Raw genomic sequence first — 18,213 nt, forward strand, 5'->3', positions numbered from 1 at the left:
AGGAAGTTAACGGAGGACCATGGGGGAGAAGAAGGGGAAAAACAGTTGGGGAGAGAGAGGGAGACCTGAGAGACTCTAGAATGCTGAGAACAAAGTGAGGGCTGATGGAGGTGGGGGAGAGGGGAAGGGGGTGATGGGTATGAAGAAGGGCACTTGTTGGGAGAGCACTGGGAAGCGGCAGTGAGATCTGAAGGATGGGAGGACTTCACTTAGAGGGGAAGGGGAGGCAGCCACAGAAACTTGTGGCACACAGGAAGGAAGGAGGACCATGTGGCCCAGAGCTGAGAAAGAAGAAGAGAAGCATCCAAGATGAGGCTATAGAACGAAGCACCCAGAACCTTGTAGGTAAATAAAGGTATGAATACTAAGACCTCTGCAGAGCCTTCTATGGGCTTTAGGAGGACGTAACAAGATCATATTTACATTTTAAAAAAGCTTTCTATGGGGGCGCCTGGGTGGCTTAGTCGGTTAAGCGTCCGACTTTCGCTTAGGTCATGATCTCGCGGTTCGTGGGTTCGAGCCCCGCCTCAGGCTCTGTGCTGACTGCCAGCTCAGAGCCTGGAGCCTGTTTCAGTCTGTGACTCCCTCTCTCTCTGACCCTCCCCTGCTCACGCTGTCTCTCTCTCTCGCCTAGAAATTAAAAAAAAAAAAAATATATATATATATATATAAAAGCTTTCTATGGAGAAATATCAATGATGTTTCTTTATTTTTTTGAGAGAGAGAGAGAAAAAGAGAACACACATGCATGCAAACAAGGGAGGGGCGGTGAAAGAGGGAGAAAGAGAGCCTTAAGCAGTTTCCATGCCCAGCACAGAGCCTGATAAAGGGTTTGGTCTCACCACTGTGAGATCATGACCTGAGCCGAAATCAGAGTCAGACCGTTAACCTACTGAGACACCCAGGTGCCTCCTAATAATGTTTCTGAATAAGGAAGAGTCAGTTGGTGAAATAATTAACAATGGAAGGTGGTCCCCTCTGCTCCTTTAATTAGTTGTCATTAGCTTAAAAGTTGAAGAGTTTTTAGGTGTTCTAGATTAATTTACTGGGGATAACTCTGGTTCCTAAAAGAGATAGAGCCATATAAGGGGTTGTTTTGTGAAGCCTTGTCACCCAGAAAACTGGTTTCACAAATAGCCTATTTAAAGACAAAGCTTTTAAGGACTTGGCTTCCCCAGGGCCTTCTTCAAATCATGTCAGTTATCAGTTATACCCACATAAACTTAACAGTTGGAATGTTAAAGGTCTAAAATGACTACCATGGGAAAGCATCTTCGACTTGGGTACGCACAGTAAGTCAGATTCCTTCTCTGTGCAACTTAATGGGAATTGTTGAACAGATTAGTGACCATCTCAACAAGCAGACCAGCAAGAAAATACTCTCCTGCTGAGCTTTATTTATTTTTCTGAAGTTGTGTTTTGTGAGATTTCTTCATTTCTTCTGAAGGCTAGAGTAAAGTGCCATGCAGAAAATAACTCTGAAAAGAAAAGTCCTTGGAAAATTTCTGTTGTCCTTATCATTCAAACATATGGCCTCAAGAAAGGTGCCTCTCCATCCCCACTGCATTGGTTGAGCAAATATATGCCCACCTTAAATGAAAAATAAAAAATCCAAGATTTAAAAATACATTTTTTCTCAATGTATTGTCTCTTTTAGACATTTAGTGTTTAAAGTTACAAAGATTAATGAGACAGTTTTGTTATTACCAAAATAGTAATCGGCAAAGCAGTAGACGCCCAAGGAAACTCTAGGTATGATGCACACTCAGGGGGAAGACGTATCACAGAGTCTATTTCAACCTTCTCTTGTCCATGTGGTGGATGAAGATGCTAACCTGCTCAACATCCCCAGCAAGTTGGAGGGGCAGCTTGGAGTAGAAACTGCCCCACTGCACACCAGTCAAACTGGGGTGTTTTAATATTAAATGCTAAACAAAAGGTTCTGGAAAGATTTTATTATAAATAATAACAATGCAATCAATAATGGTTGTTACCAATGATGGAGTATTTATTTAGTGCTCAAGCTTTGGGCTAAGCAAGCATGTAATAACTCATATAATCCTTATAACAAATACATTGATGGCCCAGTCCAAGTCCAGTTAGATTGGAAAGGTCAAGTTACTTGGCCAAGTCACTCAGCCACTAGTGGTGGAGCCAGAACACAAGCCCAGGCTCTGGAATCCATGCCCTTAGCCACTCAGTTTATTTATCTAGCCCAAACATGAAGAGAAGAAATTGAATATATGACCCCTCATGAGAAATCAGGTGGAAACTAGTATAGAATCCTAGAATTGGAGGGGTGATGGGAACCTGGGTGGTCCAGTCAGTTAAGCATCCGACTCTTGATGTCAGCCCAGATCATGATTTCATGGTTCATGAGGTTCAGCTCCCACATTGGGCTCCGTGTTTATGGTGTGTAGCCTGCTTGTGACTCTCTCCCTTTCTCTCTGCCCCTTCACTGCTCTCACCCCACCTTCTCTCTCTCAAAATAAACAAATAAATAAACAAATAAAAAGAATCCTAGAATTTATGATAGAAGTATCTTCAGAGTAGGAGATAATACTTGAGTACACTGCACATTAAACATTCAAATTCAGACCACAAACATTTGAGAGTACAGTTTGCGAGTGTTTATGCCAGTATGTATGTGAACCTATACTTGAAATCACTAGTTGCATAAAAGCCAATCAAATTGTCATGTAAACCATGCTTGAATAAGGACCTCACATCTTAGCTCACAAGTTGTGGCAATTATCTGTCAAATTGCTATACATTCTGAATTTGTCTCTGTTTCTTCTCCAGTCCATGCTACAGTCATCAGTAATTTTATTACCCAGCTATATGCTCTATTTTAATGTCAATTTACCCATCTTTCTCTTGCCACTTGCCCCCAAGTTCATACAGGCAGGTCTACTAGGCAGACCCCTAGTAAATGTTTGAGTTATCACATAAAATGCTTTATAAATTCTCATTCAATTCCAAGGCTAAATAAATGTGTATTGTTTTAAAAATGGTTAGCTGTTAATACTAATTTCTTATATTAACATATACATAAGTTTTCTTATATGCAATAGTACTTAAAAGTGCAAGATTTGAGGTCCATCTATCTGGGTTCAAATCCCAGCTCTGCCGCTCAGCTCTGTGACTTGGATAAGTTATCTTAACCCTCTTTTCCCCAACTTTCTCATGTGGAAACTGAGGATAATAATTATAGCTCTTTCACAGAGTTGTCTAGAGGTTAAATGACTTCACTTATATAACAAGTATGACATGCAGTGCCTGGCACATAACTCAATATATGCCTCCACCAACACTACCATCACCATCATCTTCATCACAGCAACACCTTCATAATCGCCATTGTCAGCTTACTGGTACCCAGCATAATACTAGGTACATAACAGGCTCTCAACGAATGTTGAATTGATTTAAGTTTCTAAAAATATATGCTAATTGTTTCTTTAGGCTAAAATGTGCACAGACGACTTATTACTCATGTATATACCTGTACATCTCTCTAGGCAGGAATTTCAGCGCCAAGGACTGATTTTCCATATAATTGATTTCGTTTCATTTAAAGGAAAAATGAACAAACGGAAATTTTTTCAAATGGACTGGTTAGATTAGCCAAAAACAAAATCAGCGGCACCACTAGAGGGAGCTTTATTCAAAGGTTGCCAACAAGCTGCCACTAAATACAGGAGTTTTGTCTGCTTACGCAGTCATTCTGCTTCTGGAGGGATCATTCATAAGAAGAGAGAGAGAGAGACAGACTTTCTCGAACTAGTTAGAGACAAAAAAATTGAAGAAGTGAAGCTATTTCCAGGTCTTTAGAGAGAAGCTCAGTTTCTCCAAAAGAAACTGTCCAAAAGAAAGAGTAACTGGAAGTTCTTTGGCCTGTTCTGAACAGTGACATTACCTGTGTCTTTGCCCCTGTGCTGTAGAGGCCAGCTGTCCTTCCCATGGCAGCAGCGCTTGGTATACAGAAGAAAAATGAAGGGATCACATTGCTGAGGCCGTGAGCCAATAATTCCTACAAGATGGATAATAGGAGAATATACCATTACTTAATCACAATCAACTTTAGGTGACCACAGGTTCATCCTGTCAAAGGATGAGGCTTGTCTGTATTCCACTTCTGTTCTCCCCATTTGTTGTCACTTAACCATTACAAAAAAAAAAAAAAATAGCTGACTTTTATTGAGTGCTTACAATGAGCCAGAAACTGTTCTAAGCATTTTACTCTTTAATGCTTGTAACCACCTTATAGGGAAATACAAGGATTTATTGTCTCTGTTGCCAATCTCTCCACCATCTTTCAAGTCACAACAGTCAAGGCTTTTGCTCCCACCATTCCATCAATGACACCCAGAAAGCTAAACCCAGTGATTAGTTCCTACCTACTTAGCCTAAAAGTGGCATCTGAGATAGTTGCTTACTTCCTCCTCCTCAATGGCTCCTTCTAATCCTTCTAGGATCTCACACCTTCCTATTTTCCTCTTACTTTCCTGATCACTACTTCCCAATTATCTTTATGGTTCCTTCTCACCAAACCAATCACAAATATGGGAACATTTCTCTCTGATCTTAGCTACCCAAATATACGCTAACAACTATCAAGTCTACATCTCTAGCTTGGACCATTCTTCTGAACTCCAGACTCATATGGTCAACCTGCTACTCAGCATCTCCATTCGGATGGCTGCCACGTATCCCAAACATAACTAAATCATGTTTATTGCTGTCTACTATCCCAAGCCAGGTCCTTCTTCCCCATCTCAAGTTCCAACTGCTTAGGCCAAAAGCATTAGAGGTATTTTTGACTCCTTCCCCTTTTCCCAGATGGCATCCACAGCCAATCCATAATCTGTCTACTTCTCATCTCCTGCATTGCTACATCCAAGTCATCAAATGTCACCTGAATTACTGCAAAAGCCTCCTCAAGTTTTCCTGTTTCTGCTGCTGCCAGGAAATGAAACATACAAATATGCCTGTCTTCAGTTGGCTGGCACTCCAGTTAGGGACTGCTGACAGTAAACAAGAATAATACAAAAAGCAAAGAGAAGGGAGTGGAAAAACCTGGTGTTTAGCTTTTAGTGTACCAAGGAAGGCCTCAGTGAGAAGGGAATGTCTGAAATAAAAGAGGCATGCAGATATCTGAGGGAACAGAGTTCCTGGAAAAGGGAGCAGCAAATGCAAATATCCTGAGCCAGAAAAATGACTAGTGGGTCCAAGGAAAAGCAAGGCAGTTAGTATGGCTAAACTAGAGTATAAAAGGGATATGAAATCACAGAGGAAAGGGATGGTGGCAGGTCACACAGGGCCTTGCAAGCCTTGGAAAAGAGGCATTTCATCTGACTGTGTACGAGAAGCCACCGGGAGGATCTGAGATGAAGAAAGACATGCTCTGTTATACACCATTGGATCCCTTGTTCCTGGACCAGGGCCTGGTACATGGTAGAGCCCGACACACATCTGTTAAATGAATAAATCTGCTTTTTTACAGATGACAAAACTGGGATGCAGAAGTAATTAACGGCACATAGTATCAGAGTGAGATTTAGAAACAGGTAATTTGCCATTCTTAACCACTATTCCACAGCTGTCTCTGCAGACCTGTGCAGGAATGTAGGGTCATAAGGCTTGAAAGAAGAAGCTAGCAGAAGCAGATTCAGGAAGATGATCAATAAAATGTTCATTCTTTGGCATTCTTAGAATAAACACTTGCGCCCTTTAGTTTTTTACTAACAAGAATAATATTGGTATTATTTTTACTTTGAAATCCATGTTGTTTTAAAGTCAGCATGCAGTGATAAACATATGTAGATTCCCTCCTAAAATCAAAAAGGACATCAAGATGCCCCTCTTCCTAGGGGAAAAAAAGACATATTATAAACCAATCCATTAAGGCCAGATTTTCAGCTTTCTATGAATGATTTTTGAGAGTTTTTGTGTTCTACCCATTATTGCTGTACACATAGGAAAGTTACATTTTTTGTAAGTTCAACGTTCTCAGGATTTGGGAGCACAGAGTACCACGATACCACAGCTGTGGAGAGGGGCTGGGGTGTACTCCACCTGGTTGTCATCAACTGAGTATTTGTATTTTTTGGCAGATCCTTGAGCAAGAGCCAGGGAGGCCACATAACCGACAAGTGCCACTCCGAAAGCTTCAGTGATTACTGCAGACAGGACATTCATTGGGGGAGCTTTAGGTGGAGGGATTCTGTGGAGAGAAAACCCATAATTAAGTCATCAACTTTTATGTAATTTCTGTAACAACTTGCAATGAATTCAACTGTGGTAATGACTATGAAGTTTACACAGAAAAAGTGAAACACCCGTGAAAACCCAGCAGCCTTGTCCTTAGAAGCCCTTTGCTTTCAATATTATTTAGCAGAAAAGCAAAATCACAAGGATCGGCACGGCAACAGCTCCATGTGTCGATCCGGCATTTACGCCCAGGGAGTTCAGGTTTTACATTACAGAAACTCTGACTCAATGAAAATGTTCTGTATCAGAGCAAAAGCAAATCTGGAGCGCTCTTTCATTCGAACCTTTCCAAATATGTAATTGGCAGGCGTTAGAGACTCTACTTCCTGCCCTGGGTACTACAGTGTTGTACAAACAATGGTTTGCTGTGAGCTGTAATTCTTGAGCTAATCCCTAACTTTGCCATTGAGTTCATAATCTTAATTATGTTTTTAACTCAATCCTTTCATAGTACACTTAACTATGCGTCACATATGTGAAGAAAAATGTGTATAAAGGCTCCATCTACCCTCCGTTGTGAAATACAGGCCACAGCTAGCTGTTTCTCAATTTTAAAGAACTGCTTAAATAATTTCTTTCAACTAATACCCAGCCATTGTCTTATTGTCTTTTAAAAAACATTTGAGCCAAGGTATCATTGTTTATTTATATCCCAGATGGTACTTGGGAAGACTTACTTCCTCTTCAAAAACAAACAAAAAATCCCTCTGGGGAAAAGGTAGGAAAAAAAGGGAAGATAATTCATGTTGACTTAATCCCTAGCATGAAAGTGGAATGTTCAGCCCTTTCAATTAGCAGTTTCATTTAACTGTCCCCACAACCACAGACCCAGAGCCACTCGGGCCCTCTGGCAGAGAAAACATTTCAAGAAAGTTTCGGTAATGTATCTAAGTCACAAAGTAAATGGTAGAGCTGGGGTTCACTGTCTCTTTTCAATGCCACACTCTATGATTTCTTAAGAGAATGGGTCTAAAAAGGTCACTCAAAATAAAGGAAAAATAAAGCAGTTGGGGGAGAGGCATGGTTTTTTTTATCCACTTATTAAAGTTTACCCCGAAGAGAAATTGATCTGTAACATTACAGGCCCTAAGATATCTTAATATGATGTACAAAAGTGCTGCCATTTCAAAGTATAAGAATTTCTGTTGCCTAAAAGTTGAACTTAACTAATTACTAATAACAATAAGCTGACCTAGAAAGAAACAATAAGTTGACTTTTGAAAGTGGAAAAGTAGAGAATCCTGTAGAAAACCCAAACTGACTTAAATAATAACCTGTATCTACATAAAGGCTAAAGGCAGTATTTTTTAAAAATTTTTTAAATGTTTTATTTATTTCTAGGAGAGAGAGAAAGAGACAGCGTGAGCAGGGGAGGGTCGGAGAGAGGGAGATACAGACTCTGAAATAGGCTCCAGGCTCTGAGCTGTCAGTCAGCACAGAGCCCGACGCGGGGCTCGAACCCACGAACCGCGAGATCATGACCTAAGTGAAAGTCGGACGTTTAACCGACTAAGCCACCAAGGCGCCCCTAAAGACAGTATTTTTTTAAATTATCTTGTTAACCTCTGAGAATTTTTCTACTGTTCTTCCATTTTAATGTAATTAGAAACCAAAATTTGGGAATAGAAGATAAAAATACAGAGGAGTCAACAACTGTAACTTTGCCACACATTTATAAATACTGGTGTATATACAGCCCACAAAGAGGGAATGACTCATAACATACCCCTCTCTTCCCTAAGATGTCTTTATGTTCCTTCAGGCTATATTTGGATCTTTTTTTGCCCTTTAGGGTCAACATTTCATGTTAACCTTCCTCTTAGTGTCCACAGGAAGGCTTTAAGAAACCATACCCTCTTCTTTACTTCCACCCTCCCTCACCATTATACATCATCCAGGCCTATGTGTGGGCTTGCTATTTCAGATGATACTTGTGTGCTTTTACTATGTATAAGGTGAAATAAAAATAGTCATAAGAACATGTGAGTGGAATAGGGAACAATAAATCCCAGAGGCATGACTATAATTTGGAAATTCAATGCCCCCCTTTTTTTCTCCAAATAATATCTTTGTAAATATTTCGAAATCTTTTACCTGAAGCAAGGCTGTATAAAATAGTTGTCAACTTCCCTAGTAATAGGCAAACAGTTTAAGAAGTTACTCTTTCTCCGTATGTGTATTGTTCCTTCCTATTATTTTCAAATAGAAATTAATTAGAATTTTGTCCTATCCAGGCCCTTTGAAAGAAATGAAATACATAGTCACCTAATCCAAGTCCTTTCCTTCATCAAAAACAAACCAACAAAAAATAAATAAAGAAAGAAAAAGACTACATTACCCTTTTGGAATATGACCAACTACTTCTAATCCATATGTGATTTCCATATTGGTACAATAACAAGCAAATGATGCAGCAATAATCTGTGTGGTTCCATTTGAAAAAAGAAAAAGAAAATTATTACTGGCCTTTCAAACACCTTGAAACTATTTTTAAAAGTAAACATTGTTCATGTGCCCAATGATTGTCAAGAGTCATGTCACAGTTGCACAGACTTTTAAAAATTAAGAAAATGTTAAAAATCCAAAAATCCCTCTAAAATTTGAGAGCACTTGATTTGCAGCCTCAAAAAATTAAATGGTATCCAACAATATGGCCTTTCTAATATCCTTCCCAATGTGCCGATCCAATTATGTCTGACTTTGAAGGGGCACAGAACAGAATATAGGTGCGTATGTGTGTGTATAGTTACCATAACCAGCTTAAATACTTGTGTCTCAGGGTGTGAGGGAGTGCCTCATAACACAGCACGATTCCCCTCCATGACACCAACCTCTAAGGAGTTTGAGGAATTGCATTAATTTTCCTATATAGGTCAGTAGTCAGTGATGATTGACAGTCTCCCTTGGAAATTTTTGAATTTTGAACTTTTACTATTTCTTGAAGCAAAATATACGAGTTAATAACATGCTGGACCTACTGTTTTTAAAGTTACCTCCGGTGGAGTCTAAGGTGCCCTACACTCTGCTATGATAAGCAAGGTCAAGTATCCTCTGCCTGTATGCAGAATCACCTGAAAAATTCATGTTCAGAACGCAGTTCAGCCTTTGTTTTTCCTACCATGCCACCCTCATATTTTCCATCCATTTTCACATTCTCTTTTTATTCTTCTGATAGTTTTAATAGGTACTGGAAATCTCACATGATTATGGTATCAGTTTAGATCTACTTATACACTATACTGTGGTTGCTTTTGTTTTAATCAAAAAGAGGCACACCAATTATCTGTTTAAAATACCAATTTAGCATATACATGGCCAGAAAAAAAGGTTTAACAAAATCACACTAGCAAATTAAGGCATATTTGAGAATTAATGCCCAATAACATTATTTTGTAGGGATTTTCTCCATCTGTATATTTCTGTTCTCTGTGATGATATTTAACCAAATTTACAGAGGGTTTTAAAACAACAAATAGATTCAAAAAGCAAAACACCCTTGAGAATTTTTTTTTAAGGCAACAAAACTATACAGATGATACTGTTAAACCTAATAAGTATTGTGATATAACAGTGTTTTCTGGTGAAGATAGCAGTAGTTAAAAATTCAGGCTATTAGGTTAGAATCAGAAGTATTCACATATTCAAAAATCCCTAAGACAATTAATAAATTTAATTGCTAATAATTTCCAAGAAATATTTATATCAGGTCAGAAAATACTGTGATATATAAAAGAAAATACACCATTAGGCACAGAATATTGGTTCCTTATTGAAAATGGAAGAACACACAAGGTTCAGTACTTGTAGCCAATATTACAGTCAAGTAATCTAAGCCACTGAGTTGGCTTCCAGACATCTTATTTCCTCGCTGTATTTCTTTCACGTGATTAAACTTCCTTTATCAGCCAAGTCATTGGTCTGTCTTTAATAGTATTTTAATATTATATGTGTGTATAAGACCAGCACTGCCCTTAGACTTGTGCAACATGGGATACATGTCCAGGCAGGTCCGGTGTTTTAGAGGGTTCTAATCCAGCCCTCCTCAACCTGCTGTCCTTCCCATACAATGAGAGCTTTGTAGGGATGAAGGGATGTGCCCAGCTCGCCTGTACCGTCTTTCTGGACTATACTTTGGATACTCAAGAATCTATGGTTTCAACCCCAAATGGCCCACAGAGTCTTTCCCCTAGATTCATCCTCCCAATGTGGCTTGTAAATAGGCCAAAGGACAGTTTTGGTGGTAGAAGAGTGAGGATGTGTTTGGAGTTTGGATACTGGGACACGAATGGCCACACATATACCTATGAGTCTCCCTTCAGGTGAGACAGAGTGGGAGTAAGAAGAGAAGGGCAGCCCAGTGAACTGCCTCTCCCCAGGCTGCCTTTGTCTGGCAGAACTTGAAAGAATGGGAGAATTCTCTCTTCTGACCTTTCAAGGTAATCACTAAGATGTTTTAGTCAAACTAGGAAAACAAAACCTGTTTTCTTTAACACTTTGATCTATACAGTTTAAGTATTGGGGCCCAAATTAGTACTTTTGCCTTGGCTCTTGCAAATATCAGGGCAACCTTGTGTAAGAATTACCTCTTTTTTAAATATAAGGATAAAAGATAATTCTTACTAGTTTTGCATTGAATAAGTAATTTTTTTATTACCAGCTCAAGGGCCTTGTTACCTAACGTTATTTTCAATTCTTGGTTTCAGGCAACTTACGTAAAGCCTCCCAAGATATAATAAGATTTCTTTAGACCTTTAGAACTTTGGAATAAAATGGAATGTTTCACAGTTTTCGCTGAGAAAGTTAATAATTATAGTCCCCTCCACTTTTATGGCTTATTTGAAATACACACAAACACACACACATTATATTGATCACATATGTTACACGGATCTCCATAAATTATCAGGAGCAGAGAATCATCCAAGGTCTAGCTCTGGAGAGAGGCCATCCATCTCAGTTCTACAGAAATATGTCACAGTCCTCAGAGAGTTTCCAATGTGCTAGGCTTACACATTTATGTAAACCTATACCGTTCAGCAATATAACTGAATATTTCAAGAGGTGAAACTATTTAGATACCTCTTGTCCTGTACATGTGTAACCCAAAGACCATTAAAAAACTAAAGTCAATTAATGATAAATTAGTAGGCTGTGATTGTGTTAATATTTTATTTTCAGCGTATGCTTTGTCTAATTAAGAGTCCTCATTAGAGCCTCTTAAAATTTCAAAATGCATTCTAATGCACTAAACTTTAATGCAAAGTATAATTCATTGCTTTGCCAGGTACAACAACAAAACAATATCTTAGAGAACCAGCCCTGGCCCGTGAAAGTCATGGGTATCCTTTCAAAAAAACAAAATTAGGTCAGTAAAAAAGGTGTTAATAACTCTATCAATCACTAATGGACATTTGTTAACTGATAATACTTCTATGCATATCATACAGATGCCACATCAGTAGGATGGGGTATCACTTTTTATAGCTTTTAGGAGAATCATTCCAGAGATCTTCTGAGTCTCACCCTTAGAAATGTCTCCTTATTTAAAATCTGAAGCTATAGGTTCTATTATTTATGTAAAAAAATTACAAGCATATGAGAAATGCCGTGTAAATTGAAAGCATGTGTGCCTCCTTTTTTAAAAATTATTGACTCAAAATGTTTCCTGTTCTTACATTAATGTATAGCCCTGCAAAATTAGCCTGCCTTTAATGAGAGACAGGAATAGTTGTGGGTTCTGTAGACAATATAGTGAACCTCTGCAGGTTACCCCAACAACTGGCAAACCCTGGAAGGCAGAATGCGAAGTGTTGATTTCATACTTACCAAAACTAAATCGACAGGAAGGACAACTTTAATTTTCCTTTTAAACTGTTCATTCAGCTCTTTAACGAGAACAAGCACCACGATGCTCAGCAAGGATAATAGCAGGGCCTCCAGTCGGACGGACTTGATGTTTTCAAAGACATACGCATAGATCTACAGTGTTAAGGAAAAATACAAACAAAATCCAGGGTCATCCACAATATGCCAAAATCGAAATCTGGCTCCAAATGAACTCAGTGATATTTCACAAAAATATGTTTAGGGGTGAGGAGTGGAAACGTGGGGAGTAAAAGGTGGCTAGTGCTGATTCAGAGCAAGTTATCATTCATTCGCATGTACAAAATTGCTTTGCCCTTGATTCTCCCACTGAACTCAGTGTTTACTCCTGCCTACATAAGGACAATGCTAGAGACAATGACTCTTTTGGGTCTTTCCCAGGACACCTCAATGGGCGGAGATGCTATAACTCATTACCTACATGCAGATTCATCAGTAAGAGCAGTAAGGGGACATAAGCTCTTCCTCAAACTCCAGGATCAAATATGCACATGTACTTTAAATATCTATGGATACATCTAGAGAATTAATAGCTCTACATAAGGAGATATTTGCATTTATGTGTCTTCCAAATTCTCTCTTGCAAAGATATAGCACTTGTATAATTTTAAAGGTTTTAAATAGGCCTTAAATGCTTATCTTCAACATGTCCCTTAACTCTTCCTTCTGTTGGATCAAGCTGACTATGATTTTTATACCCTCGTTCCTGTTTGTCCACAACAAATTCTTCAAGTCATTTCAGGTGATTAAAACCTAGCTTTCACTGTAGCTCACAGGCTATTCTCACAGCAGCCCAACTTACTGGTTGGTTCTTTGACCTCTCTTCTTAGTATCTCAAATATAATTTGATCACAACTAATAAAACTGGATCAAAATATTATATATATGATGGATCAAAAGAGCTTACATAAACTCTGTTCCTTAGCATCTCCTAAAATTCTGTTCAGCAGGTTTCCTAATCAAAGGACTCAGACCCTCGGGTCCAGAGATCAGGAACATCCATGAGGTATGTTGTAAAGGAGATGCATCAGGCTATTTGAACCTAAATTCTATACGTTAAATGTTACCATTAACACCGTAACACTTTCAAACACACAAATAAAATAAACTCAGTTAAAATGGAGCCTCACTGACTGAAAGGGATCAGGGTATAATGTAGGTAATCCAGAATCCCCTGTGTCTACACAGTTTAAAAACAAAACAACAATAACAACAGCAAAAACCCAAACACTATGTGTGTAAACAGATACATTAGCTTTACCTGTTACCTTTTTCACAGTATTCTATTTTATCCCACACTATGAGGGTACTATAATATCATAGTTACCTGCGGTGCAGACAGTATTTTTCTCTGTCTCTGTGGATGATAATTGTTCACAAAATCCCTACAGCAAGTGAAGGAGCAGGTTCCGTTTCTCATAGTCACTCCCTACCCAACGGCAAGGACTAAAATCCAAAATGCTACTCAGTGAAAAATTTTCTATAGGAGATGGGGTTAGAGGAATGTCAAGAACTTTTTGTCCAAATACATAGCTTTCTGATGATTTAAGGATAATATTGAGAATATCATTCAGATGATTTGTTAAGAAAAAACACAAGCATCCAAATGTTTTAAGTAGTTAGAGGATTATTCCTTCCATTTCATCCATGGTATTAAAAGTATGCCCTTTTCCGAAGAAGACATCCAGAAGGCCAACAGACACATTGAAAAGATGCTCAACATCACTCAGCATCAGGGAAATACAAATCAGAACCATACTGAGATACCACCTCACACTGGTCAGAGTGGCTAACATGAACAACTCTTCGGGAAATTACAGATGCTGGTAAGGATGCAGAGAAATGGGAACGCTCTTGCACTGTTGGTGGGAATGCAAACTGGTGCAGCTGCTTCAGAAAACAGTGTGGAGGTTCCTCAAAAAAATTAAAAATAGAACTATCCTATGACCCAGCAATAGCACTGCTAGGAATTTACTCAAGGGATACAGGAGTGCTGATGCATAGGGGCACATTTACACCAATGTACATAGCAGCACTTTCAACAATAGCCTAAGTATGGGAAGAGCCTAAATGTCCAACCACTGATGAATGGATTAAGAAAATATGGTTTATCTATACAATGGAATACTACTTGGCAATGAGAAAGAATGAAATCTTGCCATTTGCAGCAACATGCATGGAACTGGAGGGTATTATGCTATGAGAGAGAAGTCAGTCAGAGAAAGACAGATACCATATGTTTCCACTCATATGTGGATCTTGAGAAACCTAACAGAAGACCATGGAGTAAGGAAAGGGAGAAAAAAGTTACAAACAGAGAAGGAGGGAGGCAAATCATGAGATACTCTTAAATACAGAAAACAAACTGAGGATGGATGGTGGGGTAGGGGAGTGGGAAAAATGGCTGACGGGCATTGAGGAGGGCACTTGCTGTGATGAGCAATGAGTGTTGTATGTAAGCAATGAACCATGGGAATCTACCCCAAAATCCAAGAAGACACTTTACACTGTGTGTTAGCCAATTTGACAAAAAGTCATATTAAAAAAACAATAATAAAAAAATAAAAGTGTGCTATGAAAGTGCCTGTATAAGAAAGAGAAGAAATATGCTAAACTCCCAAGCCATACCAAATTTGCTGTAATGTGCATTTTGAGAACATGTGTTTGCAGTAATAAAAATGACCACCCCAGAATGAAAGGAATGACAAAACAAAACAAAACAAAACAAAAACCAGGGTTTTTATTGTCTGTATGAGTTAAACTATAACTTGTAGAGCAAAGCACATCTCACAAGATGCTCCAGAAGAACATGGGGGCAAGCAAAGTTTTGTTAGGACTAGCATGAAGAACACAATAGACAGCAGGCTGATGAGGAGTGTCATCAGTGACTGTCATGTGGACCCACACAGAGAAGTCAGAGCTAAAGTCAGTTTGTAAGCAATGAGTGGCAGATGGAGACAGTGACTGGAATAAGGATAGGGATACAAACACATATACACACACATACTTACACATAGTTATGCATATTCATTTAACTCAAGTCTAGGCATCCTAAGTATACATTAAAATTTCTCATTTCTCATATAAATCCAGTCATCTTAGAATACTATCACAAGCTTCAGTAGATAAAAATTCCTATTGAAGATCATCTTTCACTTCTCAGACCTCAGAAGGGCAAAGACAGTTTATATGTGTACAGATAAATAAATAAGCTATATCATCACAACTGACCAAACTGTTTAATAAAAATAGGTTAATTCATTTTGAGACTATAATACTAGTTCTTTAAAGGAACCATTGACTATAACTTGACATAAAATGAAAAATATAAATATGTATAAACAAATCAATTTTGAGGTTTTTCAAAGAATAAAAATAGCCTATTGATAATACATCTACTGTTTCTTATTATGTTCTTTAGGGACGAGACTTTACTGAAGTACTCAATAAACATTTGCAGACACATAAGTTTATTTATATAATGTGTTTTTTAAATCTGATTTGACCATTCTTAAGGTTTTACTGATGAATTTTCAACTTCTAGAATAATGTGTGGCAGATATACACTAAACAAATATTGTTGAGTGAATAAATACTTTGACCTAATGTAGTAAAAATAATAATAAATCTGTAAATAGGAGATTGTACCCTGAATAAACAGAATGAAGAAGAGAGACAGGACCCAGACTATTCTGTCTTCACTATCAATACCTGAGCTACATCATATTTGTAGTTATCATTTATTCATTCTCTCAACATGTTTATGTGCAAAGCCTTGATCTAAATGTTAAAGCTACCATTGCAGTAAATGTCAAGTAATTATTTTTTATATCTTTTATATGATCCAAATAATCAGATTTTTAGTAACTTATAAGAATAAGCCAAATCTAAAGCTCAAAAATTTATATTTGGGATTTGGTTAAGGAAAACCAAACAAAGGAGGTCATACTCTTTCAATAGTTTCTCATTATACAACTGTTACTGAGGTTCTGAATAAGGCATGTCTAGAAATACCTGTACATGAAGAAAAATCTAAATTACATCAATTTTGTTAAACTTAATAAGGCAAAGAGAAAGACCTTAAATTTTTAGAAATATTAATAGTATTAAAAACTAAAATGGACTTTTGGGATTCCTGGGTGGCTCAGTTGATTAAGCATCTGACTCTTGATTTTGGCTCAGGTCACATTCTCACGATTTGTGAGTTTGAGCTCTGTGTTGGGGTACATGCTGACAGAATGGAGTCTAGTTAGGATTCACCAGTTCCACCTCTCTCTGCCTCTCTCTAGCTTGCACTCACACTCTCTCCCTCTAAATAAATAAACATTTTTTTAAATTAAAAATATCTAAATAGACTTCCTGTCCAATACTCAATTAACCATAAAATTCTATCAACCAAGTAATCAGAAAATTCTGTCAACCAAAATATACTTTTCACCAGTATTCTGGTTGCTTTAGGTTTTGCTCTAATGAAATCTCCATGACAAAAAAAAAATGATCTTAATATTTTAAGTATATAATACTATCATTGACAATTCTTCAATAGCAAGCAGCAATGAGTATGTTTCTGAACTGTCTATAAAGGGATCACATGGAATATGCTAATATATATTTCTATGCCAAAATGAATATATAAACCCTTTAGTATTATTATTTATTATTCCTGTGCTGTTTTTGTATTAGGAATCTGTCATAAATCACTTTAGGTTTTGCTACAGAAACAACAGAGTGATAGTACAACCAGCAAACTTTAATAAATCTGTTAGCATGCTACTGTATAATAGGTATAAAGTACTAATCTTGATTCCCAATATATAACTTTGAGTCTATCATCAAGCATGAAACCAAGAATTTCTGTAGAAAAAAATAGTAACATTCATAAATGTTTGCTACCATGTGTTTAGACTGTGGTTTGAAAACACATGTGGCATGTGGCACCATCTGTGCACAGACATATCTTTAAAATCCATCAAGTGCACTTATAAGGGACAGAAGAGAAGACATGAACATAGAGTGGAAGACTTTGTGGTAACAGAGGCACACAGTCTGGTGTGATGGAGCCACAAGCCAAAGAATGTGCAGAGCCACCAAAAGCTGGAAGACCAGCAGGGCTTCCCCCTAAAACCTCCAGAGAGAGCATGGCTGGGCTAATGTCTTGATTTGGGGCTTCTGGACTCCAAAATGTGAGAATAAACTTCTGTGGTTAAGCCACCAGCTTTCTGGGAATCCGCAATAGCTTTCACAGGACACTAACGTAGTTACCAAGTCAAATGCTTCTCATTGCTGAGATAACTCAAAGAGGGGGTTATGGACTCCCCTAAAGTTCATATTCTGAGGCATATGTTGACACCAGTGATATACATGCACAGTGGGAAGACCATGTGAAGAAGCAAGGGGACAGCCATCTGCAAGCCAAGGAGAGAGATACCAGATGAAACCACCTCTGCTGGCACCTTGATGGTTGATGTCTAGCCTCCAGAACTGTGAGAAAATGCCTGTTTGTTGTTCAATCCATCTAACCATGGCAGTTTGTTACAGCGGCTCTGGCAAACTACCACAGAGGTATGGGCGACTCAGATCTTTTCCCTTTGGAATTTCATATATACCCTAGTAAATTCCCTCTTCAAGTTAACTAAGATAGAAGTATTTTTAAGACAGAAAGGAAACTAAACAGAAAGCTTTTAGTAACAATTGCTAAATGATTAATACCATTAAGAGAGATAGCCAGCTGATGGGGTAAGCATCTCTCCCAGACAAAAAGGCATGGTGGATAGCTGTGGTAAGGATCTCAACAAAAGTGCCTAACAAAGGCAATATTTAGAAGACACTCGTCAGAGCCCAGAGGCCCCAGAAATCAAGCAGTTGAACACACTCATTTTGTAGATGTGGAAATCTAGGCTGTAAAGATTAATGACTTAGCAGGTGACTTGGCTTGCAAGTGACAGACTCAGGACTATGATGCAGGTTCCCTGAACCCTAGACCAACACATTTACCATTTTACCAATGCCTCACTCACCATTCCCTTCTTTCCGTCCAGCATACAATTGTTCCAAACT

The 18,213-nt window shown here is 38.2% G+C and overlaps 1 protein-coding gene across 1 annotated transcript in view; it reads right to left on the reverse strand.

Annotated features, from left to right (window-relative positions):
- The window catches only part of SLC26A7 (solute carrier family 26 member 7), a 121,080-nt gene that overhangs the window by 45,066 nt on the left and 57,801 nt on the right, over positions 1–18,213 (reverse strand). The window contains exons 5-8 of the mRNA XM_039240584.1: positions 12,100–12,252; positions 8,612–8,694; positions 6,079–6,226; positions 3,920–4,033 (exon numbers count right to left, since the gene is read on the reverse strand). Coding sequence (XP_039096515.1) covers positions 3,920–4,033; positions 6,079–6,226; positions 8,612–8,694; positions 12,100–12,252 — 498 coding nt within the window. The remainder of the gene's footprint in view (positions 1–3,919; positions 4,034–6,078; positions 6,227–8,611; positions 8,695–12,099; positions 12,253–18,213) is intronic.

Source organism: Hyaena hyaena, unplaced genomic scaffold (assembly GCF_003009895.1).
Source record: "Hyaena hyaena isolate Hyena2069 unplaced genomic scaffold, ASM300989v1 scaffold_177, whole genome shotgun sequence".
Taxonomy (NCBI): Eukaryota; Metazoa; Chordata; class Mammalia; order Carnivora; family Hyaenidae; genus Hyaena; species Hyaena hyaena.